The 21428-nt window shown below is 40.1% G+C and overlaps 2 protein-coding genes and 1 long non-coding RNA gene across 5 annotated transcripts in view; all 3 read right to left on the reverse strand.

Moving 5' to 3' along the window:
* The window catches only part of MCCC2 (methylcrotonyl-CoA carboxylase subunit 2), a 71335-nt gene extending 65616 nt beyond the window's left edge, over positions 1-5719 (reverse strand). Inside the window, exon 1 of one of the 2 annotated variants that reach the window (XM_025982129.2) lies at positions 5402-5719. In XM_025982129.2, coding sequence (XP_025837914.2) covers positions 5402-5530 — 129 coding nt within the window. In that variant the 5' untranslated portion in view covers positions 5531-5719. The remainder of the gene's footprint in view (positions 1-5401) is intronic. The other variant, XM_072745356.1, reaches the window with a different exon arrangement.
* Positions 5720-6342: 623 nt separating this feature from the next.
* On the reverse strand, positions 6343-12517 carry LOC140597293 (uncharacterized). Its single transcript, XR_011999160.1, has 3 exons — positions 12389-12517; positions 12149-12265; positions 6343-6456 (listed from the first exon to the last, which is right to left on the reverse strand). It is a non-coding gene; the product is annotated as an uncharacterized lncRNA (long non-coding RNA).
* A 2143-nt stretch (positions 12518-14660) lies between these two features.
* Positions 14661-21428, reverse strand: part of BDP1 (BDP1 general transcription factor IIIB subunit) — a 91919-nt gene continuing 85151 nt past the window's right edge. The window contains exon 39 of one of the 2 annotated variants that reach the window (XM_072745366.1): positions 14661-17433. In XM_072745366.1, the coding sequence (XP_072601467.1) occupies positions 17302-17433 (132 nt within the window). In that variant the 3' untranslated portion in view covers positions 14661-17301. The remainder of the gene's footprint in view (positions 17434-21428) is intronic. The other variant, XR_011999159.1, reaches the window with a different exon arrangement.

The following is a 21428-nucleotide window of genomic DNA, read 5'->3' on the forward strand; positions in this document are numbered from 1 at the left end:
AGTCCCACGTTGGGCTCTCGGCATGGAGCCTGCTTCTCCCTCCTCCTGTGTCTCTGCCTCTCTCTCTCTCTCTCTCTCATAAATAAATAAATAAATAAATAAATAAATAAATAAATAAATAAATAAAATCTTTAAAAAAATAAAAATAAAAGATGAACATAGGGGAAGGGAGAGAAAAATAAAACAAGACGAGATAGAGATAAACCGTAAGAGACTCTTAAGTCTAGGGAACAAACAGGGTTGCTGGAGGGGAGGTTGGGTGGGGGGGATGGGTTAAGTGGGTGATGGGCATTAAGGGGGGGCATGTGATGTGATGAGCATTGGGTGTTCTATGCAACTGATGAATCACTGACCTCTACCTCTGAAATGAATAATACATTATATGTTAATTTATTATAAACTTTAAAAATAAAAACAAATTTTTAAAATAAAGATTGTCTCCCTCTGCCCCCCCCAATAAATAAATAAATAAATGGAATTTAATGCAAATGGAAAAAAATCTGAATACCTGTTATCTCAACAAGGTATGTGAAAGGGTAACACATTTACCTAAGAATAATCCTACTCTGTTAGTTTAAAATTGATAAAATGAAGAAAAAAAGGTTTTTTCCAGTGACATATGGGGCTAATTCTCGAGCTAGTCCATCCAGTCATTATGACATTCTATCGTCTGCTCAGCCCTGCTTAGCCCAACACACTAGGAAACAAAGACAGGTTACAGCATGGCAAAGCAAAGACGCAGGGGTTTCGCTAACATATTCCACTCCTCTTAAATGGAGTTCTTAACTCTTAATGGAAAAACACTGGGATGCCTGGGTTTACAAATAAATAAATAGGGACGCCTGGGTGGCTCAGTGGTGGAGTGTCTGCCTTGGGCTCAGGGCATGATCCCAGGGTCCTGGGATTGAGTCTCACATCAGGCTCCCCACAGGGACCCTGCTTCCCCCTCTGCCTGTGTCCCTACCTCTCTCTCATGAATAAATAAAATCTTTGAAAATAAGTAAATGAAATATATATATATATATATATTTTTTTTTTTTTAATTTATGATAGTCACAGAGAGAGAGAGAGAGAGAGAGGCAGAGACACAGGCAGAGGGAGAAGCAGGCTCCATGCAGGGAGCCTGATGTGGGACTTGATCCGGGGTCTCCAGGAACACGCCCTGGGCCAAAGGCAGGTGCCAAACCACTGTGCCACCCAGGGATCCCTGAAATATATTTTTTTAAAGTTAACTTTCTTCCATGGAAATTTTCAAACATATACAAAAACAAAAAGACTAGCATGGAATGCAGCCAATGTCATTCAACAATTACCCACATAAGGCCGAAGTTGTTTTTCTTGCCCCCCACCCTGAATCATTCATTCATTCATTCATTCATTCATTCATTCATTTAGAGTGAGCGAGGGAGAGAGAGAGAGCACAAGTGGGGTGGGGGGAGCAGAGTGAGAGGGGCAAGCAGACTGCCCACTGAGCAGAGAGCCCGATCCAGCTGGCGAGACTCCATCCCAGGATCCCCCGACCCGGGCTGAAGCCAGATGCCCAACCCACTGAGCCCCCAGGCACCCCACCCTGAATTATTCTGAAGAAAATCCTAGACATAGCACTCCATCCGTAGTCAGTGTTTCCAAATCTCCAAAAGATGAGGGCCATTTTTGAATATCAATAATCTGCTAATAACATCAAATATCCATTAGTGAAGACATTTCCTCAACTGGCAGATGGATGTTTTTTTAGTTTGCTTATTTGAATAGGATTCTATGGAAGGTCCATATACCCACAGGTGGATGCTGTTTCTTAAGTCTTTTCTGAAATGTAAGTTCTCCCATCTTTTTTGGTCTTGATAGGTTCTGTGTGTCCCATAGGTTTCTCCCACGATGCTAAGTGTGTCCTCTCAGTGTCCTTTAACCAGTCCTCCTTCCCTTGCTGATGGAGAGGCTGATGGGATTCTGCTGTGCCTTTAGCTTCTTTTGTCATCATCGTCATCCACCTCCCCCCCCCCATCATCAAGAAGTAGCTGAGCTCCTCCACCCGCACTTTTACCTCCCAGTCTCCTATCAACTTTGTAAAACACAGGCACCAGAGTTCTAGAAGTGATGAAAAGTGGTTCCCACAGGCACAAAGGAAACAAGTAACGCTCTACTAAAGTGTACTCACACTCAAGACACCACCACTACAGCCTAGGACATTGCCCAATCTAGAACAAAGTCAATCGAAATTACAGCTAGTTACACAAGGGATCTTTACCCTAGCTAAGCCAGCCTCCCAGTCAAGAAATAAAGGAAACTGTCACTAATTGCCAAGGCTTTCTAAGGCCCACGGCCATGAGAAGTGACAGTGGGCAGGACAGATTCCTAGCCACTGAGAAAACTGGGACACCCAGGCATCCCCATCTCTTAACCCGTCATCTCCAAACCCTAAGCCCTCTCCTCTCTCTCCTCCCCAGCCCTGAACATGCCCAGCTGGAAAAGTAACATATCCTGCCCTCCTTCCATAGACATGTGTCGCCCTGTGATTTAATTCTAACCAGTGAAGGGACGCCTGGGTGGCTCAGTGATTGAGCGTCTGCCTTGGGCTCAGGGCATGATCCAGGGGTTCCGGGATCAAGTTTTGCATCAGGGTCCCTGCAGGGAGTCTGCTTCTCCCTCTCCCTGTGTCTCTGCCTCTGTCTCTCTCCATGAATAAATAAATAAAATCTTAAAAAAAAATTTTCTAACTGGTGAAATGGAGGCAGAAGTTGTTAGGCGTGACTTCTAGAAAGGCTTCTTAAAAAAGAGAACAAGCAGGTGAAGGTGTCCTTTTGCCTACTCACCTTCTTCCTCCTTTACCTGAACTCTTACCTAATAGGTGGAGCTTAAGCAGCCACCTCGAGAGCATGAGGCCGAATGTACTTCTTGTTCAAATTTCTTCCATCCCTCCCCTCCCTGCTAAGGTTTAATGTGAGATTATACTTCCCCACCCCCCCAGTCTATAAATCTGTCCATTGTACTCGCTTTGACCAGTGGAATGTGGGCAAAAGTGACAGTGTACTAACTGCAAGTAGAGGCTCTGAGAGGGACAGTGTTTCCATACTGTCCTCAGACTTCCATAACGAGAGGAGCATCCCTCAGTAGCCACTGTCCCTTCAGTCTGGGATCTGGAATAAAAAACAAATAGAGCAAACCTGAATTTGATGCACTGCCTAGAGAGAACTGCCACAGCCAACCTACAGATGGCATGGCAAAAAGGAAATATTTGTTGTTTCGGACACAGAGATCTTGGGGCCGTCTCTTGCTGAAGCAAAGGCCGGCTAAACAGATCCTTACATGACAATGTGGAGAGAAGGAAAACTTATTTCCCTCCAGGTTTTTTCTTTCCTCTGTGGAAATGCGTTGGTAGTTTTTAACAAGCATGAAATACTAGACCAATGCCTTTTCTTTTTTTTTCTTTAAAGATTTTATCTACTTATTCATGAGAGACACAGGGAGAGAGAGAGGCAGAGAGACACAGACAGAGGGAGAAGAAGGCTCCATGCAGGGAGCCCAAAGTGGGACTCGATCCTGGGTCCCCAGGATCAGGCTCTGGGCCAAGGGCAGCACTAAACCCCTGAGCCACGCGGGCTGCCCACCAATGCCTTTTCCATCCGACCACAACTACTTCCCTCCTCCAACTGCGAGGGCACAGAATGGATCAGAACATTATTTGACACAGAGAAAGAAGTTCTACACTCAGGCCCACACTCCCTAATCCCTAGTTAACAGCCATTATCAAAAACATAGGCCCTAACCTGAAGCCAAAAGAAATGGCAGACTGTGAAGCTCCAGAGCCTCAAGCTCCAAGCCCTCATTCTCCCACAGAGACATCCCCACAGGATCAAAAACTAGCAAAAACAACCTTACAGGAGCTCCAAAAAAAAAATAGCCAAAGGCCTATGGCAACCAGGAGAACACCCAGCCAAGAAGCCATGCTCAAAATGGGAGGAGATCTATCCTTCGAACGCTGGTGATCCTAACACATCTACAGGATCTTGCTACTTCCCTACTTATGTACCTTTGCAGGCAGCCCGCAAGGTGAAATTTGAATGTGGCTTCTGCAGAGCAAGGCCCTCCATCATTTGATCTCATCTGTTCCATCAATTCCACACCCTGGTGATGACTTCCAAGTCCTCAAAACTAGTAGACACTTTCAGGACTCCGTCAATCTTGCCTCTCCTCCCCCGCCCGGAGGCTGGCCAGCCCAACCACTAAGATGCAACTCACTCATCGCCCGCAACCTGCAGCTCTCTGTAACTTCCCTTTTCAAGCTTTAGACGCTGCGCTTTCCCAATGCACCTGCTTTCCCATCCAACCTCCCTACATGTAGGCACCTAATTCCACGCTTACACACCTACACCAAATACCTAACATATAGGGCAGCCCGGGTGGCTCAGCAGTTGAGCACCTGCCTTCAGCCCAGGTCGTGACCCCGGGGGTCCTGGGATCGAGTCCTGCATTGGGCTCCCTGCATGGAGCCTGCTTCTCCCTCTGCCTGTGTCTCTCATGAATAAATAAAATCTTAAAAAAAAAAAAAAAAAAAAACTAACATACTGCCTGACCGCAGACACTACTTAGTATTTCCGAATTAAACATTCTCTCCTGACCCTCCCCCCCGAAAAAATAAATAAATAAAATCTAGACTCCTGGAAGCCTCTTCTCCAGTACTGTTTCTGTCTCGCCCTGCGTATCTTCTTTCAATTTAAGGAAACTGCGTAAAACATCTTTTCTGAAAATGACCCTTACGATTTTTTTTTAAAGATGTTATTTATTTACTCATGAGAGACACAGAGAGAGAGAGAGAGAGAGAGAGAGAGAGAGAGAGGTAGAGGCACAGGCAGAGGGAGAAGCAGGCTGGACGCAGGGAGCCCGACGCGGGACTCAATCCCGGGACCTGGGGTCACGCCCTGGGCTGCAGGCGGCGCTGAACCGCTGAGCCCCCGCGGGCTGCCCGGCCCGTTACGACTTCAAGGCTCCCTGGACACGGGCTGAAACTTTCCAGCTCGGATACTTCACCAGCTGTGTCTCTGACCTTGCCACACCAGTTCCAAGAAAGGCCGCTCCAAGATAAGCATGTTGTTCTACGAACAGCTTTTCAACTGACGTCAGTTAAGTGCACCCCGGGGCGACCCGGGCTAAGCCAGGCCGTCCCGGGGTTTCGGGGCAACGCCAACACCGAGCCCCCGGAGGTCCGGGGCCCGAGGCTTCAGGCAGCCGGCACGTGTTACAAGAGGCAAACACCGTCCCGGGCTAACGGGGTTTGCGATTGTTCTGCAGACTGCAAGGGCCGCCCCTGCGCCCCAGGACCACGACGCGGGATCCGCAACAACGCACAGGGCCGGGCAAGCCGACAGGTGCAAGCGGGGACCCAGGGGTCGCTGACCCAGCCTACCTGGTAGACGGCAGAGCCCGAGTCCAGCTGGGTGCCAAGCCTGCCCGGAGAGTCGCCGTGATAAGCGCGCGGCCGGGGGATGAGGGCGCGGGCGCACGGCCGTGGGGCCAACCTCAGGGCAGCCCACATGACGGCCGGCACGGAGCGACGGCGAGCGCTAGCCGCAGAGCGGCCCGGGCAGCCTCACGCTTGCTCCTCCCCCGCTCCGGCTGCCCCGCGCCGGGAGGCGGCCCCTCAGCGAGCCTCCCCGCGGGCCCCGCCGACCCACACCACTCCCAGACTCCGGCCAGCCATGGCGCGCGCCTGCGCACGCCGGGCGTCAAAGGTCGTCGCTGCGCGCCACGCCCCCTGAGCTCGGCCAATCAGGGGCAGAGGCACAGTCCCGCGAGATCCGGTCGCCACAGGAGTTCCGGAGCTGTGCGGTCCGGGGGCGGGGCCACGGGCCGCGCTGCGCCTCCGGAAAGGCAGGGCTGGAGGGGCGGGCTTCCGTTTCTTAGGTGTGCCCTTTGGGTTCATTTTCTACCTGTTGTTTTCTTTTTGTCCTTTTTTTTTTTCTTTTTTTTTTTTTTTAGATTTTATTTATTCATGAGACACAGAGGCAGAGACCCAGGCAGGGGGATAAGCAGGCTCCCTGCAGGGAACCCGATGCGGGACTTGACCCCGGGGTCACGACCTGGGCCCAAGGTAGATGCTCAATCGCTGGGCCCCCCAGGCGCCCTTTTTGCCTTAATAGAAGGGGACTTCTATTAATAGAAGGGGACTGGGAACTTGAAAAAATCTTACCCTTATAGGAGAGCTGGCAACCGAACAGGAATTAGGCTGTCCTAAGAAACAAAAGTCCTTGGAGGAGATGCATGTTTACTCATCCAACAAATGTTTTTTTTCCCGTGTCCCTTGTGTCAGTTGCTCTTCTGGCGCTGGGTCTTAACAACTTGGCGAGTCTTCCAGCTTCGTCTTCAAGTGTTTTTGTTTGTTTCGTTTTGTTTTTGTTTTTGGCTAGTTAGGATCGGTTTCTTGAGATTCCGTATTAACTTTAGTATGGGTTTTTCTGTTTTCTGCAAAAAAAAAAAAAAAAAAAAGTCACTGGGGTTTTGATAGGGGTTACATTGATCTGTTGCTCACCGTTGTTAGTGTTGACATCTTAACAGTATTAAGTTTTACAATCCATGGACACGAGATGTGTTCCAATGTATTTGTGTCTAATTTCTTTTTTCTTTTTTTAAATTGTATTTACTTACTCATGAGAGACAGAGAGAGAGAGGCAGAGACACAGGCAGAGGGAGAAGCAGGCTCCATGCAGGGAGCCCGATACCAGACTCCATCCCAGAACCCCAGGAATCTTGCCCTAAGCTGAAGGCAGCGCTAAACCGCTGAGCCCCCCTGGGTGCCCGTGTCTAATTTCTTTCCATAATGTTTTGTGGTTTTCATCATGCAAATCTTACACCTCCTTGGTTAATTCCTATTTTATTCTCTTGAGTACTGTTGTAAGTGGGATTATCATCGTAATTTCCTTTTCAACCTGTTACTAGTGTGTAATGCAGCTGATTTTTGTGTGTTGACTTTATATCCTGCTGCTTTGTTGAATTCGTCCTTTAGTTATAGAAAGTTTTGGAGGAGGAGGTTCTTTAGGGTTTTCTACATATTTGTCATCTGCAAAGTGATTGTTTTACTTCTCCCTTTTCACTTTGAATGCCTTTTATTTCTCTTTATTTCTTCCCTAATTGCTCTGACTAGGTGATATTTGCTGTCCGTCAAGAATGTGTCGAGCTTGGAGATCAGCTCCTCCACCTTCAGTCAGAAGATGAAATTGCCATTATCTCCCCCATTAGTGGAGGGTAATGCTCTGGAGCCACTTAGGAAAGATCTGAATGAAGTTGAAGAGAAACCTAAAGATATAATAAAATTCACTGCTGAGAACTTCTCCATAGATGAAGTCTCACAATTGGTGATTTCTTCACTCTGTGGTGCAGTCTATTTGTAGGGACTACAAGAAACAACTTTGAAGGGAAAAAAACTCATTAGTTTAGAATATGAAGCATATTTACCGATGCCAGAAAATGAAATCAGAAAGATCTGTAGTGACATTAGGCAGAAACGGCCAAACACATAGCAGTGTTTCATAGACTTGGCTTAGTTCCAGTATCAGAACCGAGTGTTATCATTACTATGTCCTCAGTCCATAGGGCCTCATCCCTCCAGGCTGTGAGCTATGCCATTGATACTTTATTTTTTAAGATTTCATTTTTATTTATTCATGAGAGACTGAGAGAGAGAGAGGCAGAGACACAGGCAGAGGGAGAAGCAGGCTCCAGGCGGGAAGCCCAATGTGGGACTCGATCCCAGGTTTCCAGGATCAGGCCCTGGGCTGAAGGCAGCAGTAAACTGCTGAGCCACGCAGGCTGCCCTGCCATTGATACTTTAAAAGCCAAGGTGCCCATATGGAAAAAGGAAATTTATGAAGAATTATCATCATCTTGGAAAAGAAACAAAGAATGCTTTTGGGCAACTGATGATTAAGTCACACATTTTTTTGAGTACTAAAATTAAATTTGGTGAACTGCCTTAAAAAAAAAAAAAGTACTATGTTGAATAGCAGTGACAAAAGTGAAGTTTCTTGCCTTGTTCCCAATCCTCAGAGGAAACGCTGTGAGTCGTTCACCATTGAATATGACGTTTGCTGTGCGTTTTTCGTATGTGGCCTTTACAATGGTAAGGTAGTTTTCTTCTATTTCTAGTTAGTTGGTCGTTTTTATGGTGTAAGAGTGTTGAATTTTGCCAAATGCTTTTTCGGCAGTAATTGAGATGATCCTATGTGCGTTTTTTTCTTTATTCTGTTCATGTGTGTTTTAGGGATCAATCTTGGCATATTGAACATGATCCTTGCATTCCAGGAAAAAAAAAACCCACTTGGTCATGGTGCATAATCCTTTTAATATGCTGAAGGGGATCTCTGGGTAGCTCAGTGGTTTAGCACCTGCCTTCAGCCCAGGGCGTGATCCTGGGGTCCCGGGATCGAGTCCCATGTTGGGCTCCCTGCATGGAGCCTGCTTCTCCCTCTGCCTGTGTCTCTGCCTCTCTCTCTCTTTCTCTCATGAATAAATAAAATCTTAAAAAATAATATGCTGCTAAATTCATTTCACCAGTATTTTATTGAGGATTTTTGCATCAACATGCATAAAGGATATTGGTCCATATGGTTCTTCTATCTTTGTCTGGCTTTGGTATCAAGATTATGGTGGCCCCAGAATGGGTCAGAGTGTGTTCTCATCAATTTTTTGTAAAAGTTTGAGGAGGATTGGTATTAGTTGTTTTTTACTTTTATTTTTTTAAGTTTTTATTTATTCATGAAAGACACAGAGAGACAGAGACACAGGCAGAGGGAGAAGCAGGCTCCATGCAGGGAGCCCAACATGGGACTCGATCCTGGGATACCAGAATCACACCCTGAGCTGAAGGCTCAACCTCTGAGCCACCCAGGTGCCTCAGTATTAGTTCTTTTTTAAATGTTTGGTAAGATTTACCAGTGAAGCTATAAAGTCCAGCTTTTTTATAAAGCTATAAAAGTGAAGCTTTTCCCTGTCAGGAGGTTTTTGTTTTGGTGTTGGTTGTTTGTTATTGTTATTGTTATTGATTACTGATTCGATCTTCTTACCATAGATCTATTCGAATTTTTTCTTTGTGAAATAGTCTTGGTAGATTTTTGTATTGGTAGGATTTGTCCATTTCATCTAGTTACCCAGTTTGTGGGCGTACAGTTGTTCATAGTGTTCAGTTTACTTTTTCTTTTAGGGAATATAGTATGTCAACTTACAAAATGGAAATAAAGATGTTTTTACCTCTTTCTCTCATAAATGATCTCAAAGCAACAAAGGAATATTAAAAAAAAATCCATATCCTACCTTCAATTAAAATAGGATATGGGATGCCTGGGTGCCTCAGCTGGTTAAGCAACTGACCAACTCTTGATTCTGTGTCAAGTCATGACCTCAGGGTCATGAGATTCAGCCCCTTGTCAGGCTCCACACTGGGTATGAAGCCTGCTTGGGATTCTCCCTCCCTCTCTCTCTGCTCCCCTGCCCCTTACAGGTACATACACTCTCTCTCTAAAATAATAATAATAATAATAATAATATAGGAGATATATGAAGACAGCAGGCAAAAAAATAGGAAAAATAAACTTTTTTCCCCAAAGATTTTATTTATTTATTCATGATAGAAACAGAGAGAGAAAGAGAGGCAGAGACACAGGCAGAGGGAGAAGCAGGCTCCATGCCGGGAGCCCGATGCGGGACTCGATCCCGGGTCTCCAGGATCACGCCCTGGGCCAAAGGCAGGCGCCAAACTGCCGAGCCCCAGGGATCCCCGGAAAAATAAATTTAGAAGGAAAAGAGGAAGCTGATATCTGAGTGCTTGCACTGGAAGATTAAAAAAACAAGTAAACAAGTTGATTTGCCTCCCGGAAATCCCTACAAGGCTCGGGAATTGGTGGTACTGGAAACAGAAGAAGGTGTGGGTGGGTGTGGGGAGCAGTGGTAGAGACAGGAAACAATGAAAGTACTTGAAAATCTGTGTCAGAAGCAGTTAGAACCCTAGGTTTTCACTCCTACTTTGCCCAGAAGTTAGGAGATATATTTTACCTGGAGAAACTGAATATCGGATGTTCCTTTTTTTTTTTTTAAAGATAATTTATTTATTCATAGAGACAGAGACAGAGAGAGAGAGAGAGGCAGAGACACAGGCAGAGGGAGAAGCAGGCTCCATGCAGGGAGCCTGACGTGGTACTCGATCCCGGTCTCCAGGATCACGCCCTAGGCTGCAGACGGCGATAAACCGGGGCTGCCCTCGGATGTTCCAAATACAGGAACAGTAGGCAAGAGTGAAGCGCCAGATTGAAACCACCAAGATTAACTAAAAGTCTGGAGGCCAAGTCAAGAAAGTTCTGTTCCCCAATGCCCGTTTTCCTCCGAGTTCTAAAATGTTGGCTACTGGGTTTTAATAGGAAGGCATCTGGAGAAACCTTGCCACCTCACAGAAAGGTTAAACTGATATTTGAGGTTTCCCAGTGGAGAAGCACCTTGGAAAATAATACACCTACAGTGTAATCTACAAATTAACGTGTCCTATCTGCACGTCAGGAAGCTTGTAAAATCTCCCAACTTTTTAGAAACTTTCTCTAACATATGCATGGATAGCCAAGGATCAACAGGCATTGGAGCAAATTCTTCAAAATGAAAAAGACCCCCACCACAACCAAGAAAACCTCAGAAGAAACCAGCAGTACAAGGAACAGAAGCAACTGGAACATCCTTAGAGAAATGAAAAAACATTGCACTTGTGAAACAAGAACAGGATTATGAAAAAATTTCTAAGCTTTTGGAAGTAAAAATGAGATTAAGAATTTTTAAAATCTATAAAAAGGGAAGGAAATGTGGAAATAAAATTTTAAGCCTCATTTCCAATTTAAACCTTGGCTAGAGGAATGCCTGGGTGGCTCAGTGGTTGAGTAGCTGCCTTCGGCTCAGGTTGTGATCCCAGGGTCCTGGGATCGAGTCCTGCATTAGGTTCCCTATAGGGAGCCTACTTCTCCCTCTGCCTGTGCCTCTGCCTCACTATGTCTCTCATGAATAAATATATAAAATCCTTTAAAAAAATAAACTTTGGCTAGAAAATGTAATCAAAGCTAGAGATTACAAGCTTTGTAGACATTTAATGAGAAATTATTAGGATGGGAATACATGTTATAAGGAGACTAGATACTCTGCTAGCCACCAAATTTATTAAATGAGAGGTTAGCAATTATTTCCTGGTTGGCATAAATTTAAGTTTATATCTAATGTATACTTATTAAAAATTTTAATAGTTTATGCTTATCCTGTGTATCTTATTATAATTGAGTTTCTAAATCTGTTTGCTGTAGTCAAATAGCATTCTATAATATTGAAAGGCCTGCTTTAATAGAGCCAGGCTTGGTTTGAAAACATAAGACTATGAATGGATGTTATAGAAAATATCATTGTTAAAATCTTAATTTTAATATAATAATAATAAATTATTAATAAATATTTATTAATAAAATAATAATTGTAATAAAAATTAATTATTTCTTAATATCTCAGCAATAAACAATTAGAAAATAAACATTTTAAAGACCATTTATAATGGCATCAAAGAACACCAAGTACTGGGGCACCTGGCTGGCTCAGTTGGTAGACCATGCAACTCTTGATTTTGGGGTTGTAAGTTTGAGCCCCATGTTGGTGTAAAGAGTACTTAAAAATCTTAAAAAAAAAAAGTACTTAGGAGTGTACCTCACAAATGAGGTGATACTGCTATGTATTTACATAAGAGAAATAAAAACATGTCTACAAAAGAATATTTATATAGCTTTATTTAAAAAAACAGCCAAATTTGCAAACAATCCCACAGGAAAATAGAAAGAAAATTCGGTGTGATCATATAATGTGTTATATTTATAAAATGGAATACAACTCAGCAACATAAGCAAACAACTACTAACAGGGATGAATCTCAAAAACATACTGAGCAAAAATAATCAGATACAAAAAAAATAAATGCATCATATGTGATTCCACAAAGTTTAAGACCAGGTGAAACTACTCTTTGTGGATGACCAAGGAGAAGGGGCTTAAGGGAACTTCCTAGGGTGTTGAACATGTAAGATCTGTATATTTTATTAAATGTAAACTATGCCTGGGGCACCTGGGTGGCTCAGTCAGTCAAGTGTACCTTCAGCTCAGGTCATGATCCTGGGGTCCTGGGATCAAGCCCCACATCAGGCTCCCTTCTCGGCAGGGGAGTCTGCTCTCTCTCCTCTGCTGCTTCCTCTGCTTGTGCTCTCTCGATCTGTCAAATAAATAAATATGTTTCTTTAAAAAATAATAAATGCAAACTATGCCTTAAAAACACTAATAAAGAAAACAGTGTTGATTCAAAATTATGAACTAAGTCAAAGGATGATGGTTTTACCTGATGGCTCATTCTGTGATTTGATTCTACAAATGTGTTAGAAGCATCAAGACTGTCTTGGCCTTCTCTCTACCCATTCTGTGATTACCAAAGTCACTTCTGAAAAGAAATAGATGCTTACATTTTTCTCCAGAAATCAAAATTGAGACACTCTTCCCCTCCCCAAAACAGGATAACAAAAGTGAAGAAAAGAGAGGGAGGGAGGAAGAAATGGGAAACAGTATAGAAAAGATAACTTAGAGACCCAATAAAAGTGCTAAAAAAAATGATTAATAGAAAGGGCAGATATGAGAACAGTGCAAATGGAAGGGACAAAATTATCAAAACAATAATACAAGAACATTTCCCAGAAGGGAAGTAAATGAGTTTCCCTATTAAAAAGGTCCATTAAGTATTCAGCAGCATGAATGTAGAGGCAGGAAAGATGGACGGGCTTACACCAAAGTTCATTATTGTGCAGAATATAGCAGGTCAAAACACTGTAAACAGGCAAGCCACATTCAAAGGAGAGAGAATCAGAATGGCACGAAACTCTTAAACACTGACAACTGGAAGACGATGGAACATGCCTTCAAAATGACATAAAAATTATTTTCAAATTATTTAGGAATTCTATTCATAGCCCAACTAAGAGTAGAATAAATTTCAGACATTAAATAATGTTACCACCCATGTACCCTTTTGCAGTAAATAGTGGAACATGTACCTCCCCAAACAAATCAGGAACGACAGTGAAATGGGCTCAAGACACAGCATCTAAACCAGGAAAGAGAGGCAGGAGGTTCACAGAGTAACGGCACAGAGAAGTCTCATGATGACAGTTGTGCTGCACACAGAGACCTGGAAAGCCCCTAATCTAGTTCACAACAGGAAGAGCAATCTCTAGAAAGTTTTCCAGGAAAAAAAAGAAGAAAACAGTTTAAGTGATGGTTTGACCATGTGCAAAATTATACGCAGAGGCATTTTACAGACTTGCTAGAGGGTGTGGAAAGTTAAAAGAGGGTAAACAAAACCCAAAGCAAATGAAAGAGTGAAACAAGTATTAACTCCAAGAAAAACAAATGCTTGTCCCATAAATGTCACCTTAGTACATAGAGTGGTACAGCACTGAATAATTACGATCAATACAGTAACAACAGTAAATATGGATTAAACCTTATGATTAACATATAGGAAGGGGAGAGCTTTAAGAAACCCAAAAGTCTTAAGTACCAGTGACAATTAACAATGTCTCACATTTGTGAACAAGAGATAACAGAATAACCATATTTAGAAGTAGGTAATAACAGAAGAAACAGCTTGTTTGAAATCTAGCACTACTTAAGCCATGTATACTAATTTTTTAAAATGCGAAATAATGCATTACTAAAAGGTTAGTACCATGCCTACATAATAAATGGCAGCCTGTTGTTTTAAAAAAGTGAGTTTTTAAAAAGTCAGACCAGGGTGTCTGGGTGGCTCAGGCGGTTCACCATCTGCCTTCAGCTCAGGTCATGATCTTAGGGTCCTGGGAACACGCCCTCTGTAGGGCTCCTAGCTTGATGGGGAGCTTGCTTCTCCCTCTCCTGCTCCCCCTGCTTGTGTTCTTTGTCAAATAAACTTTAAAAAAAAATCTTAAAAAAAAAAAAAAAAAGAATCAGACCAGTTGTACAGAAGCCCAATTATTCCTGGCACTGAAGCCAAAGAGAAATATTTCCTATAGATTCTCATACATAGGATATTGAGTGAAACATTTTTTAAAACTCTGTAATATCATTATAGTAAAAATAACAATTTCTTTAGGCTTTTATTCTATTTCACATAAAGTCCCTCAACACAAGCAGACAGAACAATGGAGGCAGCCCATATATATAGCTTTCTGATGATCTGACCAAATTCAAGATAAAAATTCTGTCGACTTCATAAGTCCAGGATTCTATTATATCCAGGACTAAAGTTTCCCATTTATCTTTCTCTACAGAGAAAACAAAGTAGGAGGAAAAAAGAGCAAGAGATTGAGTTCTTTTACCTAAAAATTCATGATATAAGGAATAAATGAACAAGAAAGCAACCCTTCACAGGTCCTAAATGGGACGGAGGGGATGTCTATTCTTTACTCTTGCAAGATCAAAAAAAATTTCCTTCACAGCATGCATATAAGACAAAAGATTAATTCTTCAGTTCTATTTTTATGAAAGGAAGGAAGTACACACTATAGGAGAAAAATGGACGAGTTTTGGATAAACATTAATATCTTTAAGTCATTAGAAAAGAAAAAGAAAAAAAACAGAAATAGTATAAAATAACTTTTATTTACATAATTTATATCTATAGAACATAACTGCTTTCTTTAGAACAAGAAAATTTACAAATGACAGATATTGCTTTTTTGTCAAAAACTCCTTCAAGTAAGAGTATACATAGTCACTTCTATTTCAAATAATGTGGTGGTAAACAGTGAATATTCATATTATGTATGATCTGTGCCTCAATCATTTACCAACAATTAGGCTTTTAAAACCATCATGTTGATCACTTGCTAATACATAAGTATTCAGGACAAAAAGTCAAGAAAACAAACCATTATTCATACCTCCTTTAAGATTTACAAAATAATTCTTCACAACATCATCTTTACATGAATTAGATATAAACAAAGGGTGTGACTAATTCTTTCCACCTTATAAAGTAAATACAATGATTGAGTTTCTCATTTTCCCCGGATTAGCTTTAAAGATATGACAATTTAGATTGGCTGACTTGATTCTCTTACACAATGAATGAAAGATAGAATTATTTCTTATATAGTGAGAAGTTACATCTTCCATAAAATTAATTCATTATAGATGAGCAAGAGATGGATATTAACAAAGTTAAAAATAAATATTACACTAGGGATAAAATAATAGTTTAACTGTGGCAACTTAACACCAAACTAACATTAAATGAAAGAAACTCTTTCAGAATATGAGACCTTAAAAAATTTATAAAAACAGAGCATTAAAATAGTAATGTGATTTATTACCATGATTTTTGTGACATATTAGTCACATGAAATAAATTAACACATACCTAATTGAGAATTTCCACTCAGATTTATAGATCCTCCTTTATGACAAAAAAGTTCAATTGTAAATTTCACTATAAAGTAATGAATAAGAAATGCTTTGATAGCAATTTTAGGATTACTGTTACACTTGCTGAGCCATATCCTATTTTACTAATGAACTTGAAAATTGGCCACTATTTTTCTCAATATACAAACACAATTATCTAAACATTAAAATATTTTCCAGTTAAAATACTGATCATTTTGTAATGAAATCAACACAGTTTTAATTGTGATGCACAACTTATAACTGTCAATGACAAATAATATGTCATAGATAAAATGTCAGCACCTGAAGGTAAGAAAATTACCATCCAAAGTAGGGGTCAAACTAAAAAGCCCATTCCAGCCATGTCAACCACTTCCGTATCATCTGTAGCTGTTTTCACACTGAAGCAGCAGAACTGAACAGTTGCCACAGAAGCCATGTGGCCCGCAAATTCAAAAATACTTTGCAGAAAATGTTTCTGATTCCTGCTCTGAGGCTTTTCAAATAAAAGAATAAATCTGTTTTTGAGAAGTTTGATTGGAACCACCGAAGATTTCCTTGGGTGGAAAATGGAATTACATAAGTAAATAACAATATTTGAAAATTAAAAACAACCCTTAAATTAATACTGATGATAATCACTGTACTAAAGTCTTATTATCTTATTTTCTGTTTTTTTTTTTTTAATTTTCTGTTTTAACATCACAATTATGTTCTGTGCTTAAAGGCCTATGTGTTCCCTAATCAAAATTTAATGGGGATAAAAAAAAAACTATCAAGAAATTAGTTTTAAAAAAAGGAATGTGTGTGAGTGTATACGTGTGTAAAAGGGACTGAGTTTTCTATGTGAATCACCCTCATAAATTAAAGGTTTTTCCCCCATACAAATCCTGAGATTATCCAAAAATAAGAAAAACAAAACTTCACAGTACAAATTCAATATACTAAACTATGAGAAAAGAAATTGCATCTAAAACATATATACTATCCAAATACTTTTAGTGATATAACTTTAAATATCTTTAAAATTAAAGAGGGAAAGGGACAAACATAAATTTGTCAATGTCTTCTTTACCCATAATCTGAGTGGTGAAAATAATTAAAACTGAATATTCTTTTAAATAAAAAACTTTAAAAATAAATAAATTTTTTGATGTTTCATTTTTATAAATAAGTTTAAATACTACTTGTTCAATTAGGACTAATGTTACATCAACATGAATTAGAAAAATACATATTTTCCAGTCAAATAGCTGATAATAGAAAAATTTTAACATTTACCATACTAAAGTGGAGTTTCACAATATGCTCTCGTATACTGAGAGGCAACTGAAAAGGCCTTCAGTAAAACAAACAAAACATAAAACAAACAAAACCAAAAAACCAGAAAAAAACCTTTACAAAAGAAGTTCGTTAAATGTTAAATACAATCCACCTCCAAATATGTCGGCACTGTGATTTATACAGACATTTATCCACAACATTCCAACATGTCCATGAGTGTTCAGCACAGGAAGAGTCAAAATGTAAACAAGAGAAGCTATTTTTGTCTCAAGAGCAGTCTTATTAATTGCTTTGTATTTCCAAAATGCTAAATCAATCAGAATGAAAGGAACCTCAGCAATGTTTTCCACTGATTATAAAAGCTTCAAATCAAGTTCATTAAATATTCAAAATCAATCTAAAGAAAAATAGCCATAGATGTTCTTTTCTAAATACTACTTAGTTGATAATTTGACTCTGGAAATCCTAGATATAAAAACCAAAGCCAAAACCAAACCAAAACAAACCAAACCAAACCAAAACAAAACAAAACAAAAAAAAAAACAAACAATTTTATTCTGTTTGATCTACTTCAATAAAGATATCACTAAAGAAATATTCAGAGACTGTGGTTGGCTCCTCTTCAGGTACCCGGTTTTGGACACTTTTACATTCTTCTTTTGGTAAGGGACGATCACAAGAAACCTAAAACGATAATTAAAAAAAATACGCAATATAACATTTATGTATTGGATAGTGATCATCTAAATTGATTCTCTGTTTGAAAATCAATACAGTGATAAATATTAAGAGCTTTAAATATGTTCATATGCTTTAACCCAAAAATTTCATGCCTATGCTGTTAGGAAAATAATACTAAACATAGTAAAAATTTTATGAATAAGATAACCTTTGAAGCATTAGTTAAAATAACAAAACTGGACTCAACAAGCCTGGACATGATAATAGGCACGATTATAGTGTACACCTGGTCCATTATTTTACCCTAATTTCCATGAAAAAAATTTAATACAGAAAAATGTAACACTATCAAATCTATAATGAAGAATTTTAACAATCTGCATAAGAATAGACAGATCCACAAAACAGAACAGTATCCCCAACTGTATCCCGCAACTACAAAATAAAGCAATCCTATCAAAAGTTAGCCTTTTTTTTTTTTTAAGATTTTATTTATTCATGAGAGACACAGAGAAAAAGAGAGAGGCAGAGACACAGGTAGAGGGAGAAGCAGGCTCCATGCAAGGAGCCCGATGTGGGGCTCGATCCCGGGACTCCAGGATCACACCCTGAGCTGAAGGCAGATGCTCAACCGCTGAGCCACCCAGGCGTCGCAAAAGTTAGCCTATCTAGAAATCTATAAAAAATTAAGACAACGTGGTATTGGCATTAGAACAGACTTATGTATTAATGAAAAACGAAGACTAGAAATATCCCCAACGCATATAACTGCAAATTCAGTATCTGAGAATAGTTAGGTTATTTAATAAATGATGTAGGACAACTGTATAACCATCTCAGAAAAAAAAAAGTCAAACCTATACCTCACCAAAATAAATTCATCTATGTAAAAATTTTTAAAAAATCTCTGCATGACAAAAACTACTGTACATAAAATCAAAAGACAAGTGACATATAGGTTAAAAAAATTACAATCTTTATCACAAAGGTTTTTTTTTTTTAAGATTTTATTTTTTTTGACAGAGAGAGAGCGGGCACACAAGCAGGGGGAATAGCAGGCAGAGGGAGAAGCAGGCTCCCCACAGAGCAGAGAGCTCAATATGGGGCTTGATCCCAGGACCCTGGGACCATGACCTGAGCTGAAGGCAGATGCTTAACTGACTGAGCCACCCAGGCGCCCCACAAGGGTTTTCTTTAATATAAGAGCTTCTACAGATCATCAAGAAAAAAGAGTAATAATGTAATTTTTTTAAAAAATCAGACATATTGGACAGATGGTTCATAGAGAATGCATAAATGATTCAAATATATGAAGACGTACTCAACCTCATTCATATGCTCATTAAATCTATGAAGAATGACAAAAGTGAAAAAAATTGGTTACATGCTAGTGTAAGGAAAAAGGCCCTTTCATATGCTGCTGCTAAGAATAAAAACAGATATATTCCCTATGGAAGATAATCAAGCAGTATCTGTCAAAAGAATAATGATTCCTTTTGATCAATAATTCAACTTCTAGGAATTCAACCTATAAAGTGGAAAAGCACTTATTCATAGGTTAGCTATTACCACATTATTTGAAATAACAAATCATTAGGAATAACCTATATGCCTACCAGTGTGAGACTATTCTTGCTCTATGGTACATTAAATGATAATAGTAATTAAAAATAATGAGGGCACTCTTGGGAGGGCACTTTCCTGAAAAATCAATTTATGTTCATACAAGAACTTATATATGAATGTGCACAACAGATTTTTTTTTGAATGTGCACAACAGATTTATTCATAATAGCCAAACACTGGAAATAACACTGATGTCCTTTAATCAGTAAAAGGATAAACATGACTGGTATATATAGACTATGGAATACTATTCACCAATAAAAAGGAACAAATATATAAAACCATCTAGGGGACTCTCTAGGGAACTATGCTGAGTGGGGGGGGGGGGGGGGGAGCAAATTCCAGATGTATGATTCCGTTTACACAACTGTATACAACATTCCACTGACATAACATTCTCAGAATGACAAACTTAATGGTATAGAACAAGTTACCAGAAGTTAAGGAGAGTGTGGGGGTGCAATGTGTCTAAAAAGGCAACACAAAGGATCCCTGTGGTAACAGAAGTCGTCTTCTGTATCTTTACTGTGACAATATCAATATCCTGGTTGTGATGCTGTACCACACTTTGCAAGATGTTAATACTGGAGAAAACTGGATGGAGGGTACATGAAATCTCTCTGTATTGTGTTTTACAACTGCATGTGAATCTACAATGATCCCAAAATAAAAAATTTAATTTAAATTTTTAAAAAATGAGAGAGGTATGTAGGTGTCTCAGCTGGTTGATCTTCAGACTCTTGATTTTGGCTCAGGTACTGATCTCAGGATCCTGAGACTGGGCCTGAGTCTGGCTTCATGCTCAGCACAGAGTCTGCTTAGATTTCTCTCTCTCCCCTACTCCCTTTGCCCCTCACCTCACTCACACTCCTGCTCTTTCTCTCTCTCTCAAATAAGTCAATAAAATCTTTAAACTAAAAAAAAAAAGAGAACAAGACACAGAAAGAGGAAGCTCTCTTTATCTATTGTTTTGCAAAGATCTCCAAGACATAGTGTTATAGTGAAAACAGCAAGGAAGAGAACAGTATGGTATTATTTATGAAAAAAAGAAAAATATTTATATATATATATTTTTAAAGATTTATTTATTCGTGAGAGACACACAGAGAGAGAGGCAGAGACATAGGCAGAGGGGGGAAGCAGGTTCCTCGCAGGGAGCCCGATGTGGGACTCGATCCCAGACCTCAGGATCACGCTCTGAGTCAAAGGCAGACGCTCAACTGCTGAGCCACCCAGGCATCCAAAAAAATATTTATATTTGTATACACATATTGTATGTCTGGAAAAGTAAACCTGAAGCTGATTAATACCATACACTTATAAAAAGGGGAAACTAGGAAGCTAAAGGACAGATGTGGAAAACTTCATACTGTCAACTTTTTTGGTAAATCATGAATTTTAAATCTTGGAATACATTACTTATTTCAAAAATAATAAAATAGCAATTTGAGAATAATGTTTAGAGTCTTGCCTCATACTCTTTACAGAAGCCAACCATGATTTGTTTTTTGTTTTGTTTTTTTTTCTAGAAAGAGTACACACACACACACACACACACACACACACACACACACACACACACACAAGACAGGGAAGCAGGACAGGGCCAGAGGGAGAGAGAATCCCAAGCAGGTTCCACAGAGCTCCATCTCAGGACTCTGAGGGACGACCTGAGCTGAAACAAAGAGTCAGACACTTAACCAAAGGAGCCACCCAGGCACCCCTGAACAGGGTTAGCTTTAAAACTGATTACTAAATGTTTTATTATCTATGGAGAAAAACCTTCCTAATTATAAAAGCAATATAAGAAATTGTAAAGAAGGGTAGCCCGGGTGACTCAGCGGTTTAGCGCTGCCTTCAGTCCAGAGCCTGATCCTGGAGATCAGAGATCGAGTCCCACGTCTGGATCCCTGCATGGGGCCTGCTTCTCTCCCTCTCCCTCTCTCTCTATCTCTGTGTCTGTCCTTCATGAACAAATAAAATCTTAAAAAAAAAAAAAAAAAGAAATTGTAAAGAAAAAACAGATCTGACTAAACATTTAAAGCTTATGTGTAGGGCAGCCCCGGTGGCTTAGCAGTTTAGCGCTGCCTTCAGCCCAGGGCGTGATCCTGGAGACCCGGGATCGAGTCCCATGTTGGGCTCCCTGCATGGAGCCTGCTTCTCCCCCTCTGCCTGTGTCTGTACCTCTCTTTCTCTGTGTCTCTCATGAATAAAGTCTTACAAATAAATAAATAAAGCTTATGTATATACTAAAAACCCTACAAAAATTAAAAAGTAAATGAATTTTTAAAAATTACTTGCAGTAAAGAGCTAAGAGGTATGTGGCTTTCTTACATAAGAATCTCACATAAATTGGTAAAGAAAACTACCTA

The sequence above is a fragment of the Vulpes vulpes genome, unplaced genomic scaffold (assembly GCF_048418805.1).
Source record: "Vulpes vulpes isolate BD-2025 unplaced genomic scaffold, VulVul3 u000000652, whole genome shotgun sequence".
In the NCBI taxonomy this organism is placed as follows: Eukaryota; Metazoa; Chordata; class Mammalia; order Carnivora; family Canidae; genus Vulpes; species Vulpes vulpes.